The 16,472-nt window shown below is 50.5% G+C and overlaps 1 protein-coding gene across 1 annotated transcript in view; it reads left to right on the top strand.

The window, feature by feature from the left end:
* The window catches only part of SEMA7A (semaphorin 7A (JohnMiltonHagen blood group)), a 50,578-nt gene extending 34,519 nt beyond the window's left edge, over positions 1–16,059 (top strand). The window contains exons 3-14 of the mRNA XM_082237395.1: positions 229–273; positions 1,534–1,629; positions 2,094–2,178; positions 3,169–3,279; positions 6,911–7,056; positions 8,499–8,677; positions 9,324–9,432; positions 10,483–10,669; positions 11,074–11,189; positions 12,898–13,064; positions 13,576–13,643; positions 14,310–16,059. Of these exons, the coding sequence (XP_082093521.1) occupies positions 229–273; positions 1,534–1,629; positions 2,094–2,178; positions 3,169–3,279; positions 6,911–7,056; positions 8,499–8,677; positions 9,324–9,432; positions 10,483–10,669; positions 11,074–11,189; positions 12,898–13,064; positions 13,576–13,643; positions 14,310–14,692 (1,692 nt within the window). The 3' untranslated portion in view covers positions 14,693–16,059. The remainder of the gene's footprint in view (positions 1–228; positions 274–1,533; positions 1,630–2,093; positions 2,179–3,168; positions 3,280–6,910; positions 7,057–8,498; positions 8,678–9,323; positions 9,433–10,482; positions 10,670–11,073; positions 11,190–12,897; positions 13,065–13,575; positions 13,644–14,309) is intronic.
* Positions 16,060–16,472: the final 413 nt, after the last annotated feature.

The following is a 16,472-nucleotide window of genomic DNA, read 5'->3' as shown; positions in this document are numbered from 1 at the left end:
GATCTGTACGGGCCAGGTTTTGGGTCTTATTATTATTAGAAGAAGTTTGTTTGTGCCCCCTCAGTCACTTTGATTTGTGGAACTGTGGCACCTGTTACAGGTGCCGCCTAAAATCCACTCTGCATTTCCTCCCGCCGTTTCTCTGTTGTCGGAGGCCGTGAGCTTTAAGGCACCTAGACAAGCTGACCTAAAAATGACGTGGGCGTCTTGTCTCCCCCTTCCATTCAGGTGCTTGTTGAAACCAACGGGACGCTGTCCAACTGCAGGAAACAGGTAAGTTTGCTTGTTTGTTTATAAAAGTATTTTCCCCCAGAGTATCATAGAAATATATCGAAGAGGTGGTAAAGGTAAAGGTAAAGGGACGCCTGACCATTAGGTCCAGTCGTGGCCAACTCTGGGGTTGCGGTGCTCATCTCGCTTTATTGGCCAAGGGAGCCAGCATACAGCTTCCAGGTCATGTGGCCAGCATGACTGAGCCGCTTCTGGCGAACCAGAGCAGCGCACGGAAACGCTGTTTACTTTCCCGATGGAGCAGTACCTATTTATCTACTTGCACTTTGACATGCTTTTGAACTGCTAGGTTGGCAGGAGCAAGGACCGAGCAACGGGAGCTCACCCCGTCACAGGGTTTTGAAGTGCCAGCCTTCTGATCGGCAAGTCCTAGGCTCTGTGGTTTAACCCACAGCGCCGCCCGCGAAGAGGTTTACAACAATATAAAACATAGATGTTTGGAGGAATTGCTGCAGCTAATCCCCCACTATCTCTAGAAAGGTGTTCTCCTTCTGCGCTGAGTGATTCAGCAGGTGGATTGGGCCCAGAGCTCGGTGACGGAGCAGGTGCTTTGCATTCAGAAGGGGCCAGGTACTCTGACGTTCTTCATTCCCCCACCATGGGAGGTTCCCCTTCCTCTCTTCTCCTTGGCCTGATACTTTGCTGCTCAGAAACTCGCAAAGAGTTTCTGTCCCTCTGCTAGATCTGCGGATGCTTGGACTAAATGTGGATTTGGCAGTCATAAGAGAGAGGTCTTTCTTAGCCCAAGGGCCACATTCCCTTCTGGATGACGTTCCAGGGGCCAGATGCCAGTGGCAGGCAAAAGCGAGCAGAGTGCAGATTTTGCCCTTGTGTAGTAAGCTAGTTTGTACACACAAACTCTAACTCTGACCTCTAACCTGACAAGCGAGTGGCAAAAAAGAGAAGAGTTCAAGGACAGAGTCCGCATGGGCAAAACCACACAAGGAGAGTGTGAAGCAGGCCCTGTGAGGGGGTGGCCTGGGGGAGAGTTTCAAGAGTCACATTTGGCCCCCGGGCCTGAGGTTTCCCCATCCCTACCTTAAAATTAGGAGGTCCTTCTGTGCAGGCCTTGGGGAGACAGAGTCTGTCTTGTTGGTGGGATCTCCAGGATGGGAGTGGGTGGTTGGGGGTCGTTTTCTGGTCCTCTTCATCATAGTGGGGTCGACCAAATGGCCTTTGGGGTCCCTTCCAACTGTACAGTTCTATGATTCTTCACCTTAACCGCCTTCACTTCTCTTCCAGGAAAATGCCAAGAACTATCTCACACTCCTGGAAAAATATGAGGACCAATTGCTGATCTGTGGCACAAACGCCTGCAGCCCCAGCTGCTGGAATTTGGTATGCAGCTTCTCCTTGCCCCTCTGCTCTTTAATCCTGAGACATCGCTGCCAGTCACCCTACCTGAGCCTTCCCTGTGGGCCTGATCCAGCAAGCCTCTTCTTATGTCCTGATCCCTGACCACTGGCTCGGCTGGGGCTGATGGGACATGTGTCTGTGGGAAGGTTCCTTTGCTCTAGCTGGGCGATGTTGGCAATGATTGCATCTTCTTCCTCCTGCTTTCCTCTTCCCTTGCTATGTTTGCTCCCTTGTGCTGTTCTTCTGGATTGCATATCCTTTGGGGGCCAGGATCCGCCCTTTTGCCTTTGTCCATACGCAGGTGACACTTTCACCACTGCCACCAAAGTCATGGGTGTGAGAAAAGGGGAGTTTGAAAGTTGTGTCTCTCTCACTCTCCCTGTATTGGTGAGACCCTGGAAAGGTGGGAAATATCTGCTCAACTTCTCTTTTCCCTCCTCCTGCAGGTAGATGGGAAGGTGGAGCCAGGGATCAGTGCCCATGGGCTGGCTCCTTTTGCACTTGATCAAAACGCTCTTGTCCTCTTCGATGGTAAGCTTTCCTGCATGAATTTCTGAATGAATTTCTGGCCCAGCAGGGACACGCAGCCAGGCCTCTCACCCGAGTTCCATTCTCCTCCCCCCGAGCTGCTGTGCTGTGCAAACCCAGAGTTCGGGCCCTACATTCTCGATGGCGTGGCAAGGGGTCTTGAAGCGCCCTCCCCACCTGGCAGGCCTCTCCAATAATAATACAGTGGTACCTTGGGTTACATACGCTTCAGGTTACAGACTCCGCTAACCCAGAAATAGTGCTTCAGGTTAAGAACTTTGCTTCAGGATGAGAACAGAAATCGTGCTCTGGCAGCGCAGCAACAGCAGGAGGCCCCATTAGCTAAAGTGGTGCTTCAGGTTAAGAACAGTTTCAGGTTAAGTACGGACCTCCGGAACGAATTAAGTACTTAACCCGAGGTACCACTGTAACAATAAAATAAACCACAAATTAAATTTACATTATGGGCAACCACAGCCAATTAGGGGGCATGTGCGGTTTTTTCAGGAACTCTCAAAAGCAATGAAAATGTGTAAAAGGTGATTTACAAGCAGTTTAAGTCTGCATAAGAATGAATTTGTGTTTTGTGTGTGTGGATACGCATACATGTATACTTCCTACAGCCTTTCAAAGGTTAAACAAGATCTGCTGGATTGCATCCCACTTCACACTTGATCACAAGCAAACTTGGAGAATTTTAAGCAATTGGCAGCTGTGGGTCCTCATCTCTTGTTTGTTTGTCCCCTCCCCATCAGTCTTTTTTTAAAAAAATATATCTTTATTAATTTAAAATAAATACATTTATATTTGTATATATTATCCCCCCCATCAGTCTTGTTGAATAAATTGTGGGAAGCGCAGTTTTCCAAATTTGAAAAGCGGTGACTCCAGATCACTGTATCTCAAGCCATGGCCTGAAATTCTCATTTCTTTCTGAGGTGGCTTAGCACCTGCACTCCTCTTTACCAGTGGTCTCTCTTCCTTTTTTCGCAGGCAAGGACATCTACTCTACCATCAGAAAGCACCAGTACAATGGGCGGACACCTCGCTTCCGTCGGATTCAAGGATATGCGGAGCTCTATACCAGCGACACCGTCATGAATAGTGAGTGTGGCAGGTCTTGAAGTAATGGGGGGGTCGGGGTCCCCAGTCTCCCCGATGGAGGGGGCTCCCCAGATTGCTCAGCCTCTCCCTTGTCTTCCAGCACCACACCCACAAGATGGTTGAGGGACACTTGACTTAATACGGCCACTCAGCAATAGCATGGTGCTGAGAAGGCTTCAGAGCATTTAACCTGCCTTCTCTAGTTGAAATTCAGGATGTGCGTCTTGTGGCCTTCCAGGTGTGGCTGGACTCCAGTTGCCACTCCCCGCTTTGACCATTGGCCGAATTCATTGGGGATGATGGGAGTTCAGCCCTCTGGGTTCAGCCCAGTTGGTAAAGAGTGGGTCAGGGTTGGCACGGGCATGCCGTATTCTTGGCCAACTGCTGCCCCTTAACTTTTCCGAAAGTGCCTGGTGGCTGCCCCTGAAACCTTTCCCAGTGACGCCACCCCAGGGGCATTGTAGGGTGTTAAAATGACAGCTCCCAGCCGCCCAGACTCGTTCGGAGTGTTGCCACTGCCTGCCATTTGGGCCAGAGGAGCTCTGAGAGGGTCTTCTCAGAGGACATTTCATTGAGAATCCTTCTCAAACCTGGAATTGGTTTTAGTTCTTAGCTCTGATTTTAGCATAAGAGGGGGTTGGGCTAGATGACCCTTGAGATCCCTTCTGACTCTGCAGTTCTGTGAGTCTATGAACCGGCTGCCAGGAGGCCTCGAACTGGAGCCCTTTCCACAGGGGCATTCACACAATACACTGATCCAGCAAGGGTACTTCCTGTGCCCTTCTGTGTACCCCAATAGTTGAGCTGTACGGTGATTTGCAGGTACCCTGCAGCAAGTCTGCATATGCAAGAGTCAGCTGTGCAAATCAACAGTGCGTGCTCTTTTACACAAGCATTTGCACCCGTGTAGAGACACCTTGAAGTTACACCTGCGTAGGGCGTAATGAACAAGCCTTACGAGGTGTTAACACAACAAACCTGTTCATGGGAGGCGGGAGGAGAACCTGGAGATTTTCAGGGCTTCCCCACTTGGAAACTGAGCGTCACGGCCGAGGGAGAGGAGGAAGTTGCCGCATTAAAGCCAACACAACCCTTGCCCCAGAGGGAGCGGCTCAGAGCAGGTGTGCCAGGAGCGTCACGGAGGCAGTGTTCCCCCAGTGCCAGGAGGATCCGCCACAGTGAGCCTCAGGTGACGTTAGCGTTCCGCTCAGCGGATCCCTGTGGAGGACCTTTCCCATCTGAGATCACGTAGGGAGCGAGGGGGTTGCCAGGGGCATCTCCAGTACACAACACAGGTGAGGCTTTCTCCTCTGCGGGGACACCTGCGTCATGGCAGCAAAAAGAGTGATCTCAGTTCTCCCAGGTGGGTTGTTAGGTAGCCACATCCGCCCATGACAGGGATATTTTTGCAGGCCTGGGGAATTCTGGGAGTTGCAGAAGCACAATATATCTTGGGGGGGGCAACTCTTAGGGAGAGTTGGTCTTTTCCATTGGTCTTAGTGGTTCGTTGCGCCAGGGCGCTGGCTTCCAGGGGCGCCCGGCTTCCAGGGGCGCCCTAGCGAGTGGGGGAGCTGTGCGGCTTTACTGGCAGCAGTGGCGTAGCGTAGGGGGTGCAGGGGGGGCCGGCCGCACTGGGCGCAACATCTGGGGGTTAGGGTTTGGGGGCGCAAATCCACGGGTTAGGGGCGCAAATCCATGGGTTAGGAGGCGCAAATTACTTGCCTTGCCCCGGGTGCTGACAACCCACGCTACGCCACTGACTGGCAGGCTCCCCTTTCCCTGCACGTCCGCCAGCTGCACCCCACCAACTATATGGTTGGCGGGCACACAGCTTCCCTCCCAAGCCTCTACATCTGCTAAAGACGGGGTCATTGTTGTCCTCCTCCTGCTTCCTGGCAAAAGGCGGTGTGCAGCCTTCCCAGTCTGCCTTCTCGGGTGCCCTGACGCCGGAGTGTCCACCAGCACGTTTTCCTGCTTAATCGCCGCCACCACGCCGGGGATCGGGGCAGTGGGGGAGGCAGAGGACATTTTCCACCGCCCCCTCCCTTGTTTTGGAGTTGCCGGGGGGGGGGGTGCCAGAGGGATCTTTGCACCATGATGCCAGATATGCGTAAGATGGCCCGGCATGAGTAGGAGTGGCAGCATGGAACAGCACCTCATGAAACGCTCCTTGCAGCAACATTTGTTGCAGCTTCCACTGGCTCCATCTGTTTGGGTTGTGTATGCCGCCTCCTTCGCCTCATCCTCCACCCTCACATTTGTATCTCACCTCTCCTCTAAGGATCTCCAGGTGGCTTACGCTGTTTTCCTCCTTCCCGTTTTATCCTCACAGCAGCCCTGTGAGGTAGGTTAGGCTGGGATTTGAACCCTGGTCTCCCAGGTCCCAATCCGACAGTCTAACCACTAGGCCACACTGGCTTTGATCATTAACTTGTGAGAAATAGTCGCCTCAGTCTCACTGTAGTGAGATATTGCCATTTCCCCACATACTCTGTTCGTTGTTAAGGTGGGTGCCCTTGCTTATCTGAGAACTGCATGTGTTCATCGGTGCCGAGCTCTGTGAGGGTCTCCGAACAACTCTCTCAGCACCTTTAGCAAACTACGGTTCCCAGGACTCTTTGGGGGGAGCCATGAAACGAAACATTCAGAAAAGGGCGGCCAAAATGGTGGCGCGACTCCCCATGAAGAAAAGTTGCAGCGTTTGGGACTTTTTAGGTTGGAGAAAAGGAGAGGGAGAGGCGACGCGATAGAAGTTTGTAACATTATGCCTGTCATGGGGAAAGTGGGCACAGAAAAGCTTTCACCCCTCTCTTCGTAACACTAGAACTCACTGGCATCCAGTGAAGCCGGATGTTGGGAGATTCAGAAAGGGCTTCTTCCCACAGCACAGAGTTAGACTATGGAACTCCCTTACACAGGAGGCAGCAGTGACCACCAGCTTGGATGGCTTTGAAAGAGGACTGGTCAGCTTATGGAGCCGGAGGAGAAGGCTGTTCATGGCTACCATCCACAATGGCTCTTCTCTGCTTCCACAATTGGAGGCAGCAATGCTATAATAGTATTATTATTATTATTATTATTATTAATTTATTTATACCCTGCCCATCTGGCTGGGTTTCCCCAGCCACTCTGGGCGGCTTCCAACAAAGTATTAAAATACAGTAGTCTATTAAACATTAAAAGCTTCCCTAAACAGGGCTGCCTTCAGATGTCTTCTAAAAGTCTGGTAATTGTTCTTCTCTTTGGCATCTGGTGGGAGGGCGTTCCACAGGGCGGGTGCCACTACCGAGAAGGCCCCTCTGCCTGGTTCCCTGTAACTTGGCTTCTCACAGCGAGGGAACCGTCAAAAGGCCCTCGGCGCTGGACCTCAGTGTCCGGGCAGAACGATGGAGGTGGAGACGCTCCTTCAGGTATACTGGACTGAGGCCATTTAGGGCTTTCAAGGTCAGCACCAACACTTTGAATTGTGCTCGGAAACGTACTGAACGTACAGAAATTGAATGAGCCATGGGCCTGATCTAGCAGGCGACTCCTATGCTCTTAAGATGTCTCCTCTGCCCAGACTGCCCTAGCTGAACGTCCTGCTTAGTTCCTTCCTGCCTCAGGGTCTCTCTGCCTTTTCCGCCTGCAGATCCGAAGTTTGTGAAGGCTGCCATCATAAAACAAGAGGAGGCTTACAATGACAAGATCTACTACTTCTTCCGAGAAGAAAACCCCGACTGGCCAAAGAACGCAGCCGCCCCAAGGAACGTCTCCAGGGTCGCTCAGCTGTGCAAGGTGTGTCTGTGTCTGTGTGTGTGTGTGGGGGGTGTCTGGGAGGCTGTGCCGATGTCTCTGGGTGCTGCAGGAGAAGCCGCGGGATCAGCTGAAGATCAGACCCAGGGGCCACTTACTCAGAGTAGACTCATTGGTGTTAATGAGCAGGACTCCCTTGGGCTAAGTCATGTCATTGGGTCTCGCACTAAATACTAGTGGTATGGCAAGAAGTAGCTGTGGTCACTTTAGGGCCATTTTTAGCCTGAGGGCCCAATCCTCTCATGGGCAACATCCTGTGTTTGTGTGTGCCAGAGGCGGGGGGTGCGGGTGACAAGCAACCGAAGGGGGGAACGCAATTTTTACTTTTTCATGGTAGGCTATATTCAGCCGTTCACACACATCTAGCTGAGATCACACACACACACACACACACACACACACACACACACACAGTTGTCCATGGGGAGTGGCAAAGGGAATATTTTCTTCCCCCTGAACTATAACCCCCAGATTCCCAGCTTTCATCTTTTTCAAAAAGTGTTAAGTTTCTAGCATTTGTAGAACCTAAGATATGAGGCAAAATGTGCAAGTACATGTCTACACACACAAATTAGGATGTGGAAGCCAAGCCCCATGAGGAACAGATGAGGGGGTTGGAGAACAGAAGACCTGAGAGCTATCTTCAAATATCTGAAGGGTTTTCACATCAAAGATAGTTTTTCCCGGCTCTGGAGGGTAGGACTTGAACCAGTGGCTTCAAATTGCAGTGGTACCTCGGGTTACAAACGCTTCAGGTTACAGACTCCGCTAACCTGGAAGCAGTACCTTGGGTTAAGAACTTTACCTCAGGATAAGAGCAGAAATGGCGCAGTGGCAGTACTGCAGCAGCGGGAGGCCCCATTAGCTAAAGTGGTACCTCAGGTTAAGACAGATTTCAGGTTAAGAACAGAGCTCCGGAACGAATTAAGTTCTTAACCAGAGGTACCACTGTATAGGAAAGGAAATTCCGATGAAACATCAGGAAGAACTATCTGATAGCAAGGGCCATTTGACAGTAGAATGGTCTCCCTCGGGAGGTGGTGAGCTCTGCTTTCTAGGAGGATTTTAAGCAGACGTTGGACAGTCACCTGGCTGCTTTAGTTGACATTCCTGCAGAGCAGGGGGTTGGGCTAGATGACCCAAGGAGTCATGGTGCTAGATGCCAAGGAGTGTGGTGGAGTCTCCTTCTTTGGAGGTCTTTAAGCAGAGGCTTGACAACCATATGTCAGGAGTGCTCTGATGGTGTTTCCTGCTTGGCAGGGGGTTGGACTCGATGGCCCTTGTGGTCTCTTCCAACTCTATGATTCTATGATTCTATGACCCTTGAGGTCCCTTCCGACTCCACTATTCTATGGTTCTGTGAAACTGTGCTGCCATGCATTTGGCCAGCTGCCAATCCCTGACCACCATTCCTGTCTCTACAGGGAGACAGAGGAGGCACCGGCTCCCTCTCGGCTGCCAAGTGGACCACCTTCCTGAAAGCCACCTTGCTCTGCGTCGACTCTGACAACGACCGGCTCTTTAACCAGCTGCAGGACGTCTTCATCCTGGAGTCTGACAACTGGTCGGAGACGAGAATCTACGGGCTCTTCTGGAACGAGTGGTGAGTGCCTTGCTCCGTGGTGAGGGGCAAATGAACGCTAAGGTCACATTTACACTTGGTGGAGGGTTTTTTGTTTCTCTTAGCCCTGGGGACGCACATGGCGCTGTGGGTTAAACCACAGAGCCTAGGGCTTGCCAGTCAAAAGGTCGGTGGTTCGAATCCCTGCGACGGGGTGAGCTTTTTCTGGGTCTTGTGGCCAGCATGACTAAGCTGCTTCTGGCAAACCAGAGCAGCGCATGGAAACGCTGTTTACCTTCCCGCCAGAGCAGTACCTATTTATCTACTTGCACTTTGTGCTTTTGAACTGCTAGGTTGGCAGGAGCAGGGACCGAGCAACAGGAGCTCACCCCGTCGCAGGGATTCGAACCGCCGACCTTCTGATTGGCAAGCCCAGGAGGCTCAGTGGTTTAGACCACAGCACCACCTGCGTCCCTTCTTTTAAAAAGTGGCTTCTGAAAACTTGTGAACATTTCAACCAGCTTGATCTGATGTATTAAGAAATTATCATAGTCACTGGTGAAACACTTGTGTTTTCACTAGTGAGTTTTTAACACGGTCATTTTTCTTCCCATAAGCTGCTTTGGTAGTTGTGCTGACAGAAAAGCAGAGCAATAAAAAAATAAATCTGATCTCTGATTATCCCCAGGGAATATTCCGCAGTCTGTGTCTATTCTGTTGGTGACATCAGTAAGGTCTTCCGAACTTCGCCTCTCAAAGACTACCACGAGAAACTCCCCCCTGTGAGGCCTGGGCAGGTAAGGAATGCAAATTTGCTTCTCTTGTTGGATTTATCCTCTAGCCAAGTAGTTCTCAAAGTTTTTGGGGCCGCTGCCCTCTTGATTCCACAAACTCCTCCCCAGTTCCCGCTCTCCCCTCCAAAAAGCATTATTCAGCATAGCAGTTTGCATGGGGCACTAAAGAAGATAATAACCCAGTTAAGAACAGTCACAGTTAATTGCACATTTCTTCAAAATCCAACAAAAACAATTAATTGAATGAAATGAATGATGTTGGTCCTGGTATACCAACTTTTCAAAGTCTGATAGTCATTGAGCATTGAGTCATTGAGTCTTTGATACCACATTTAGTCACAACTTCACTGTTCTTAATGTGATGTGGTTTCCCAGTGTCTGGTTTAAAGTCACTTAGCAGGAGTCTTGAATCCCCAGCTCCTGCCGCTCCCTTGCCTCTTAGTGCCCTGCGAGGGAATCCCCCCCTCCCCTGCAGGGATCACTGCCTGCCACTTTGGGGAGCCCTGCTCTAGTCAAAGGGTGACTAGACGTGCAAAACTGAAAGGAGACTGAGAGCTGGTAACTGTGCCGTTTTTGTTGCAGTTTTGCCCGTAACTGACAATGGGTAGTGATGACCTTTAAATCTGGAGGTGGGGAGTTTTGAAAAGAACTGTACAATCCTGTTATGTGTTATGTAGCAAAGGTTAGGAGGTTGGGAAGAGAAACTTGCAAGCTTTCTGGGGCAAAAATTCCATATCACTGGCATCTCACACAGTGCAAGCTTTTTTGTTTTTTAAGGAAAGCAAGTTTCTAGTGCTCAAGGCTCAGAGAAGCTTGCAGAAGTGCGTGTTGCCAGGGCAGAAGCCAGAAAGGTCCTTAGAGCCAGGGGTGGGCCATCTGTGGTGCTCTAGCTCCCACCATCCCTGACTGGGACCTGTGCTGGCCATGGCTGGTGGTCCAGAGGAGGCCACTGGTTCTCCATCTCTGCCTAGTAGGATCCAGGGCTGGTGCAAGCAGGCTGCAGATCCTTCTTGTCACCCCTAATCTGGTGGCCTTCTCTGTCCCTCCCAACAGTGTCTAGAAGGAGAAGAGCGGACCCCCCACGAGACCTTCAAAGTGGCCGACAGCCATCCTGAGGTGGCACGTAGGGTGAAGCAGGAAGACATCTTGTTTTACAGCAAGCACCGCTACCAGCAGATTGGTGTCCACAGAGCTCCAGCAGCTGATGGAGGCACCTACAGCATCCTGTACTTGGCCACAGGTACGGTCAAAGCTGCCCCTTGCTTGGCATCGCTACCCTTTGGCATTGCTGAGCAAGTTACTGCCCCTTTCTTTGAAGCCATGGGAGGGAACCTGCAGCCCTCCAGATGTTGACTACAATACCCATCACTCCCGGCTGTATGGGCCATGTTGGCTGTCGGCGGATGAGAATTAGGGTCCAGTGACATCTGGGGACCACAGGTCTCCCTCCGCTCAGGCTGAGGAGCAACCAGCCCAAAGCAGTACTGGGTCAGGATTTGAACCTAGGTCTCCTTGGGTCACATCTGGAGGACTACAGGTCTTACCTTACAGCCTTCATCCCTGCTCTGTCCAACCAGCATCATTTCCCACATTCCCGTTACCTCCTTTTAGCTTCCCAACCTTTTCTTCTGCCCTTTTACGCAGACAAAGGAACCGTCCACAAAGTTGCTGTCTTGCCCACGGGGGCCAACAACGTCCTGGAGATCCAGCCTTTCCTCTCTCCTGCTGGCATTCGGACCATGACTCTGGACAGTGAGAGAGTAAGGAAGAACCTCCCATCTTTTCCCTTTGCCTGCTCCAGGCTTTATTTCATCAAAGTTCTAGACCGTTTGATTGCAAACTCCAGGCCTCCCTGACTTGTTCCATACTGGGTTGCTGGAATGATGCTGACCCACCAGGCCATGGCAGAACAGCAGTGGCTGGATCAAAAAATGTGCAAAGGATCTGAAAAGTGCCATCCCGCTTTTTCTCTATGGCCTGGAAGGGCCTCATCTCAGAATGAACATGCAGATATCATAGATTGGATTGAGGTTGAATCCTGACAAGACAGAAGTACTGTTTTTGGGGGACAGGGGGCGGGCTGGTGTGGGGGACTCCCTGGTCATGAATGGGGTAACTGTGCCCCTGAAGGACCAGGTGCGCAGCCTGGGAGTCATTTTGGACTCACAGCTGTCCATGGAGGCACAGGTTGATTCTGTGTCCAGGGCAGCTGTTTACCAGCGCCATCTGGTACGCAGGCTGAGACCCTACCTGCCCGCAGACTGTCTTGCCAGAGTAGTGCATGCTCTGGTTATCTCCCGCTTAGATTACATCAATGCGCTCTATGTGGGGCTACTTTTGAAGGTGACTCAGAAACTGCAATTAATCCAGAATGCGGCAGCTAGACTGGTGACTGGGAGAAACACGTAACACCAGTCCTGAGAGATCTGCATTGGCTCCCAGTACGTTTCCGAGCACAATTCAAAGTGCTGGTGCTGACCTTTAAAGCCCTAAACAACCTTGGTCCTGTATACCTGAAGGAGCGTCTCCACCCCCATCATCCAGCCCGGACACTGAGGTCCAGCGCCAAGGGCCTTCTGGTGGTTCCCTCACTGCAAGAAGTGAGGTTACAGGGAACCAGGCAGAGGGCCTTCTCGATAGTGGCGCCTGTCCTGTGGAACGCCCTCCCAGCAGATGTCAAGGCAATAAGCAACTATTTTACTTTTAAAAGACATCTGAAGGCAGCCCTGTTTAGGGAAGTTTTTAATGTCTGGCACTGTATTGTTTCCGATATTTGGTTGGAAGCTGTCCAGAGTGGCTGGGGAAACCCAGCCAGATGGGCGGGGTATAAATAATAAATTATTATTATTATTATTATTATTATTATTATTATTGTTGTTGTTGTTGTTGTTGTTGTTGTTGTTGTTGTTGAATGCTAGTGTTGGAAGGGACCACAGGGATTGTCTAGGCCAACACTCTGCAATGCAGGAATCTTTTTGCCCAGTGTGGGGCTCAAACCCACAACCTTGAGACTGTCTCATGCTCTTTTTTTCTGAACACGGGGAGAATCTGTTCTAGGGGTGACATCAGAGGAGTCCTGCTGGATCAGACCAATGGCCCGCCTAGTTCAGCCAAGCAGGTGCCCATTATGGGAAGCCCTTGACAAGTCGGACTTGAGCCCTAGAGCCCCTCCCAACTGTGGTGGCAGAGCAGAGCCGTCCTGGGTAGTAGCCATTGACAATCCTCTGCTCCTTGAATACACTGGCATGCAAAAGGGATCCCCTTCGGTCGCCTGTTCCTCTGCAAAAGTAGGAGCAATTCCTGTGCGTCACTCAGTGGCTGTTGCTTTTCCTGTTAGACTGATGTTACTCATTCACTGGGTACAGATAGGCTAGTCCATGATGCCCTTCAAGAATATGCACGACTCATCTCTTAGTCCTGCTGTTTGGAAGGAGCTCAGTGCAGCTGTTGCTTTATTTTATCTTGCAGAAGGAGCTGTTTGTAGCCTCTGAGAGTGAGGTGGTTCAGCTGCCCATGGCTATGTGTGGGGCATATAAGGGCGGCTGTGAGAGCTGCATCCTGGCAAGGGATCCTGACTGCGGATGGATCAACGGGAGATGCACTTCTGTTTATGACCGTGACCAGCATGGAAATGGGTAGGTCCCTCTGATTTTTCAACCCTCCTCCCCCTTCATTTCTATTGTTGACAGCTGCATGTTCTATATCTGCATGTTCTCCGGCGCATACAGACATGCGGCAGAGCAAGGTGACAAAGCAGACTTGCGCCATCCCATTTGAGTGCACTTCTGGGTGACACCTTCCTGCATGCAGAAAGTGATCATCTCAGGATGAGACGTTCTAGCCCTACCTTGTTGCTGCTGAGCCAGATTTCTGCTTGCAGGGAACCCTTGGCGAAGCATTAAAAATGTATTTACTTAAATACATTTATGTACCACCTTTTCCTCCAAAAAGCTCAAGGTGGCGTCCATGACTCTCTTCCTCCCCATTTTATGCAAGTGCCTGCATGGATCAAAACCTACGGGGAAGAGTTGCTGTGCTCACTAAACCTGAACTCTCTTTGTTTCTTTGAATAAAGTGTCAACACTGACACCTTGTGAGTTCTTGGGCTCTCCTTCCATTCTAATTCTCTCTCTCTTTCTCTTCTAGCACACTGCTACAAGCTCTAACACACAATCCTGTTACGGATATCTGTTCATCTCCAAGCCACACTAAAGGTAATGTTTGCAAATAAACCATTTACTTGCCCTTCCTGAAGACCAGGAACGTGGCACCATGCAGCCCTCCAGATGCTGCTGGACCTCAGCTCCCGTCTCCCCGACCATTGGCCGTTCTGGCTGGGGCAGATGGGAGCTGGAGTCCAGCAGCTTTTGGAAGGCCACAGGTTCCCCAAGTCCTGCTTTAGATTTGGAGGGAAACCAGTTGGCCAGCTAGTCCAAGTATGGATGATGCCCCTTTTGATCAGCATTGGCCTTGCTAAACAATAGCAACCTGCCCGTTGGGCTAGCGGTGGTCCCTGATCTTGACCATTGAGCGTGCTGGCTGAGCCTGGTGGGATTTGTAGTCCATCAGGTTGCAGGAGGCTGATTTAGGGACCCAAAGGCCATCAGCACGACATCCAGCAGCGCTCTTAATTTCACCAACAGCTGGCGAGCAAGGAGATGGATCTCTTGAGCAGGAATAATGCACTGTGATTCAGTAGCTAGGGATTTTCAGTCAGACTTGGTCCCATCATGACACCACAAGCACCACAAAGGCCTTCTGACGGTTGCTGTTCCACACCGGGGTGTGCAAAGGGTGATCTCTCAATCTCTCGCTCTCTCACTCACTCTGCTCTTCCTTCTCACCATCCCTCTCACCATCTGCTCTTCCTTCCTGTCCAGGTGATGACAACCAGCACTGTGAGATTGTGACTGTGGCACCCGGCGCCCGCTATTACCTCAACTGCTCTATCAAATCCCACCATGCCACTTACACTTGGCTCCGTGACAACCAAACGGTTGCGCATTGCGGACCTGGCCATCGCCACTGCATCCACTTCATAGACAATATGACGGACGAGCTCTATGGCACTTATTCCTGCGTTTCCCAGGAGGATTGGTTTAACCAGACCCTTGTGACAGAATGCCTGACAAAGCCCTCCAATGTGAAGATGCTGCTTGAGGAGCCCAGGAATAAGATGGCAAAGGACTGGGCCACCCAAACATCTTTGTCCCTCTGGCTAGGACTGTTGCATATGGCGGCAGTTGTCTTGCTCACCCATTGAGGACTTGAGCTCCTGACTGCCTACCAGCACAAGTGACCAAACTGTACCTCTTTCTAGTGTGTCTTGTTCCATCTCAGAAGAACCTCAATAGATATAATTCTTCCCTTGGGCTTAGAAGCCACCTATTCTCCACTTGCCTAGAGAAGTGGCAACCTGGTGGTGCATAGTTGATAGCAGAATGAAGGAGAGGTTGGTGGCTGTTCTGTCTGCAGAAGCACCAAGATCCTGAAATATTGAGCAGGATGGGTCCTGCCAAAATGAACATGATGATATGAAAATCTGGGTGAAGAAGTAGAACCAGTGCAAACAACAATGCATGGGGCAGCTAATGGGGCAGAGGGTATGGCTGAGGGGGCCCAGGGGGGCTTGTGAAGGTCCACGTCAGGCTTCTTCAAAGGCAGGCATCAGGACCCAACACAGAGCTCATGTGCTAAATAAAAGTTTCCTCAGATTGGGGAGCAAACTTTCAGGCCCAAGGTTTATAAGACTTGACGGTCTTCTGCATCTTTTTTAAATAACTGGCATTCTGAATGTTCTTTTGATGTTTCTGACATTTTCCAAGCAGCGATACATGCTCAGGATCTCTGAACAGTTATAAGGCATAATTAATGTATATCAAGGCATCCCCAATATGACCAAGATCAAAGAAACATCTTGTAGGTTCACCTAGTCTAGCATTTGGAAGATTCTCTATTAGCAGTAGGTGGTCAACTGGCAACTGACCACTGGCCTGTCAATTGGCCACCACCTGGTCTGTCCTGCCTAGTCCCAGATTTGCCTGCTTCTATGCTTGTCCATCTGGCAAGGGTGGAGAATGGGTTGGTGCAATTGCCTGGGCTGTGGGGTGTCAGGGACGCAGTTTCCTGCCTCAAACTGTGGGATGCAGTTTCCTGCCTTTCTGAACCTGCTTCCTGGCCGGTTAACTCACAGATGTTTGGAAATCCTTTGTGTGATTTCACTGGATGAAGGATATTTATTTTTATTTATTATATTTTTCTAAAAAATCAGATCCTCTTTTTGTGGGGAACAAAATTAACAAGCCTCAGGGCCACTTGTAGGCAAAGATGTTGGAAAGCCTTTGAAGGTGATTTTTGTGTGTGTCTTAATTTCTGGAAGTTGGTTCATATAGAGAAGAAAGAGGGAGATCCCAGGGGGTTCACAAGGCTGAGTTCTACCCCTTATATTGTGTACATGTGCTTCTGAGTAGACCAGCAACCTGGATGTGGGTCTGTTTTCCTTCTTCCTTGTGAGGAAGCAGTGACATGGCTGGGGGAGCTCAGGCTCTGTTTGCAAAAGCTGCAATTGCTGGCATTAAAAACAAAAGATGCTCCTGCCTTCTGAAACCTTAGAGAGCTGCAGCCGGTGTCTGAGATTACAGAGTAAGGCAGATGTCTGTTTCCTGTCTTGGTCTTCTCTGCTGGCTGGCTGGTTAGCTGCCAGCAACACCTCCAAGAGATGGGCAAATGAGTCTATTTCATTTCAACCCCCACGTGAGCCCCCCTTATCTCTGTTCTAGCCAGTTTTGGGGAGGGGGAATCCACATTTATGTGTGTATCTAAATACAAACTGCTTCATATATTCTATCTCTCTTCCAAACCAGAACCAGTGTGGTGGTGTGGTTATACTGTCAAACTAGGACCTGGGAGAGACCATGGTTTGAATTCCTTGCTCTGCCATGAAGCTCTCGCTGGGTGTGATCTTGAGACAGTCACAGTATCTCTGTCGCTAACCTACTTCATAGGGTTATTGTGAGGATAAAACAGGTTGGAGGGGAACTGTG

Source organism: Podarcis vaucheri (genome assembly GCF_965113315.1).
Source record: "Podarcis vaucheri genome assembly, chromosome: 9".
Classification (NCBI taxonomy): Eukaryota; Metazoa; Chordata; class Lepidosauria; order Squamata; family Lacertidae; genus Podarcis; species Podarcis vaucheri.
Note: the sequence above shows the minus strand (reverse complement) of the source record. Positions and strands in the feature narration are given on the sequence as shown.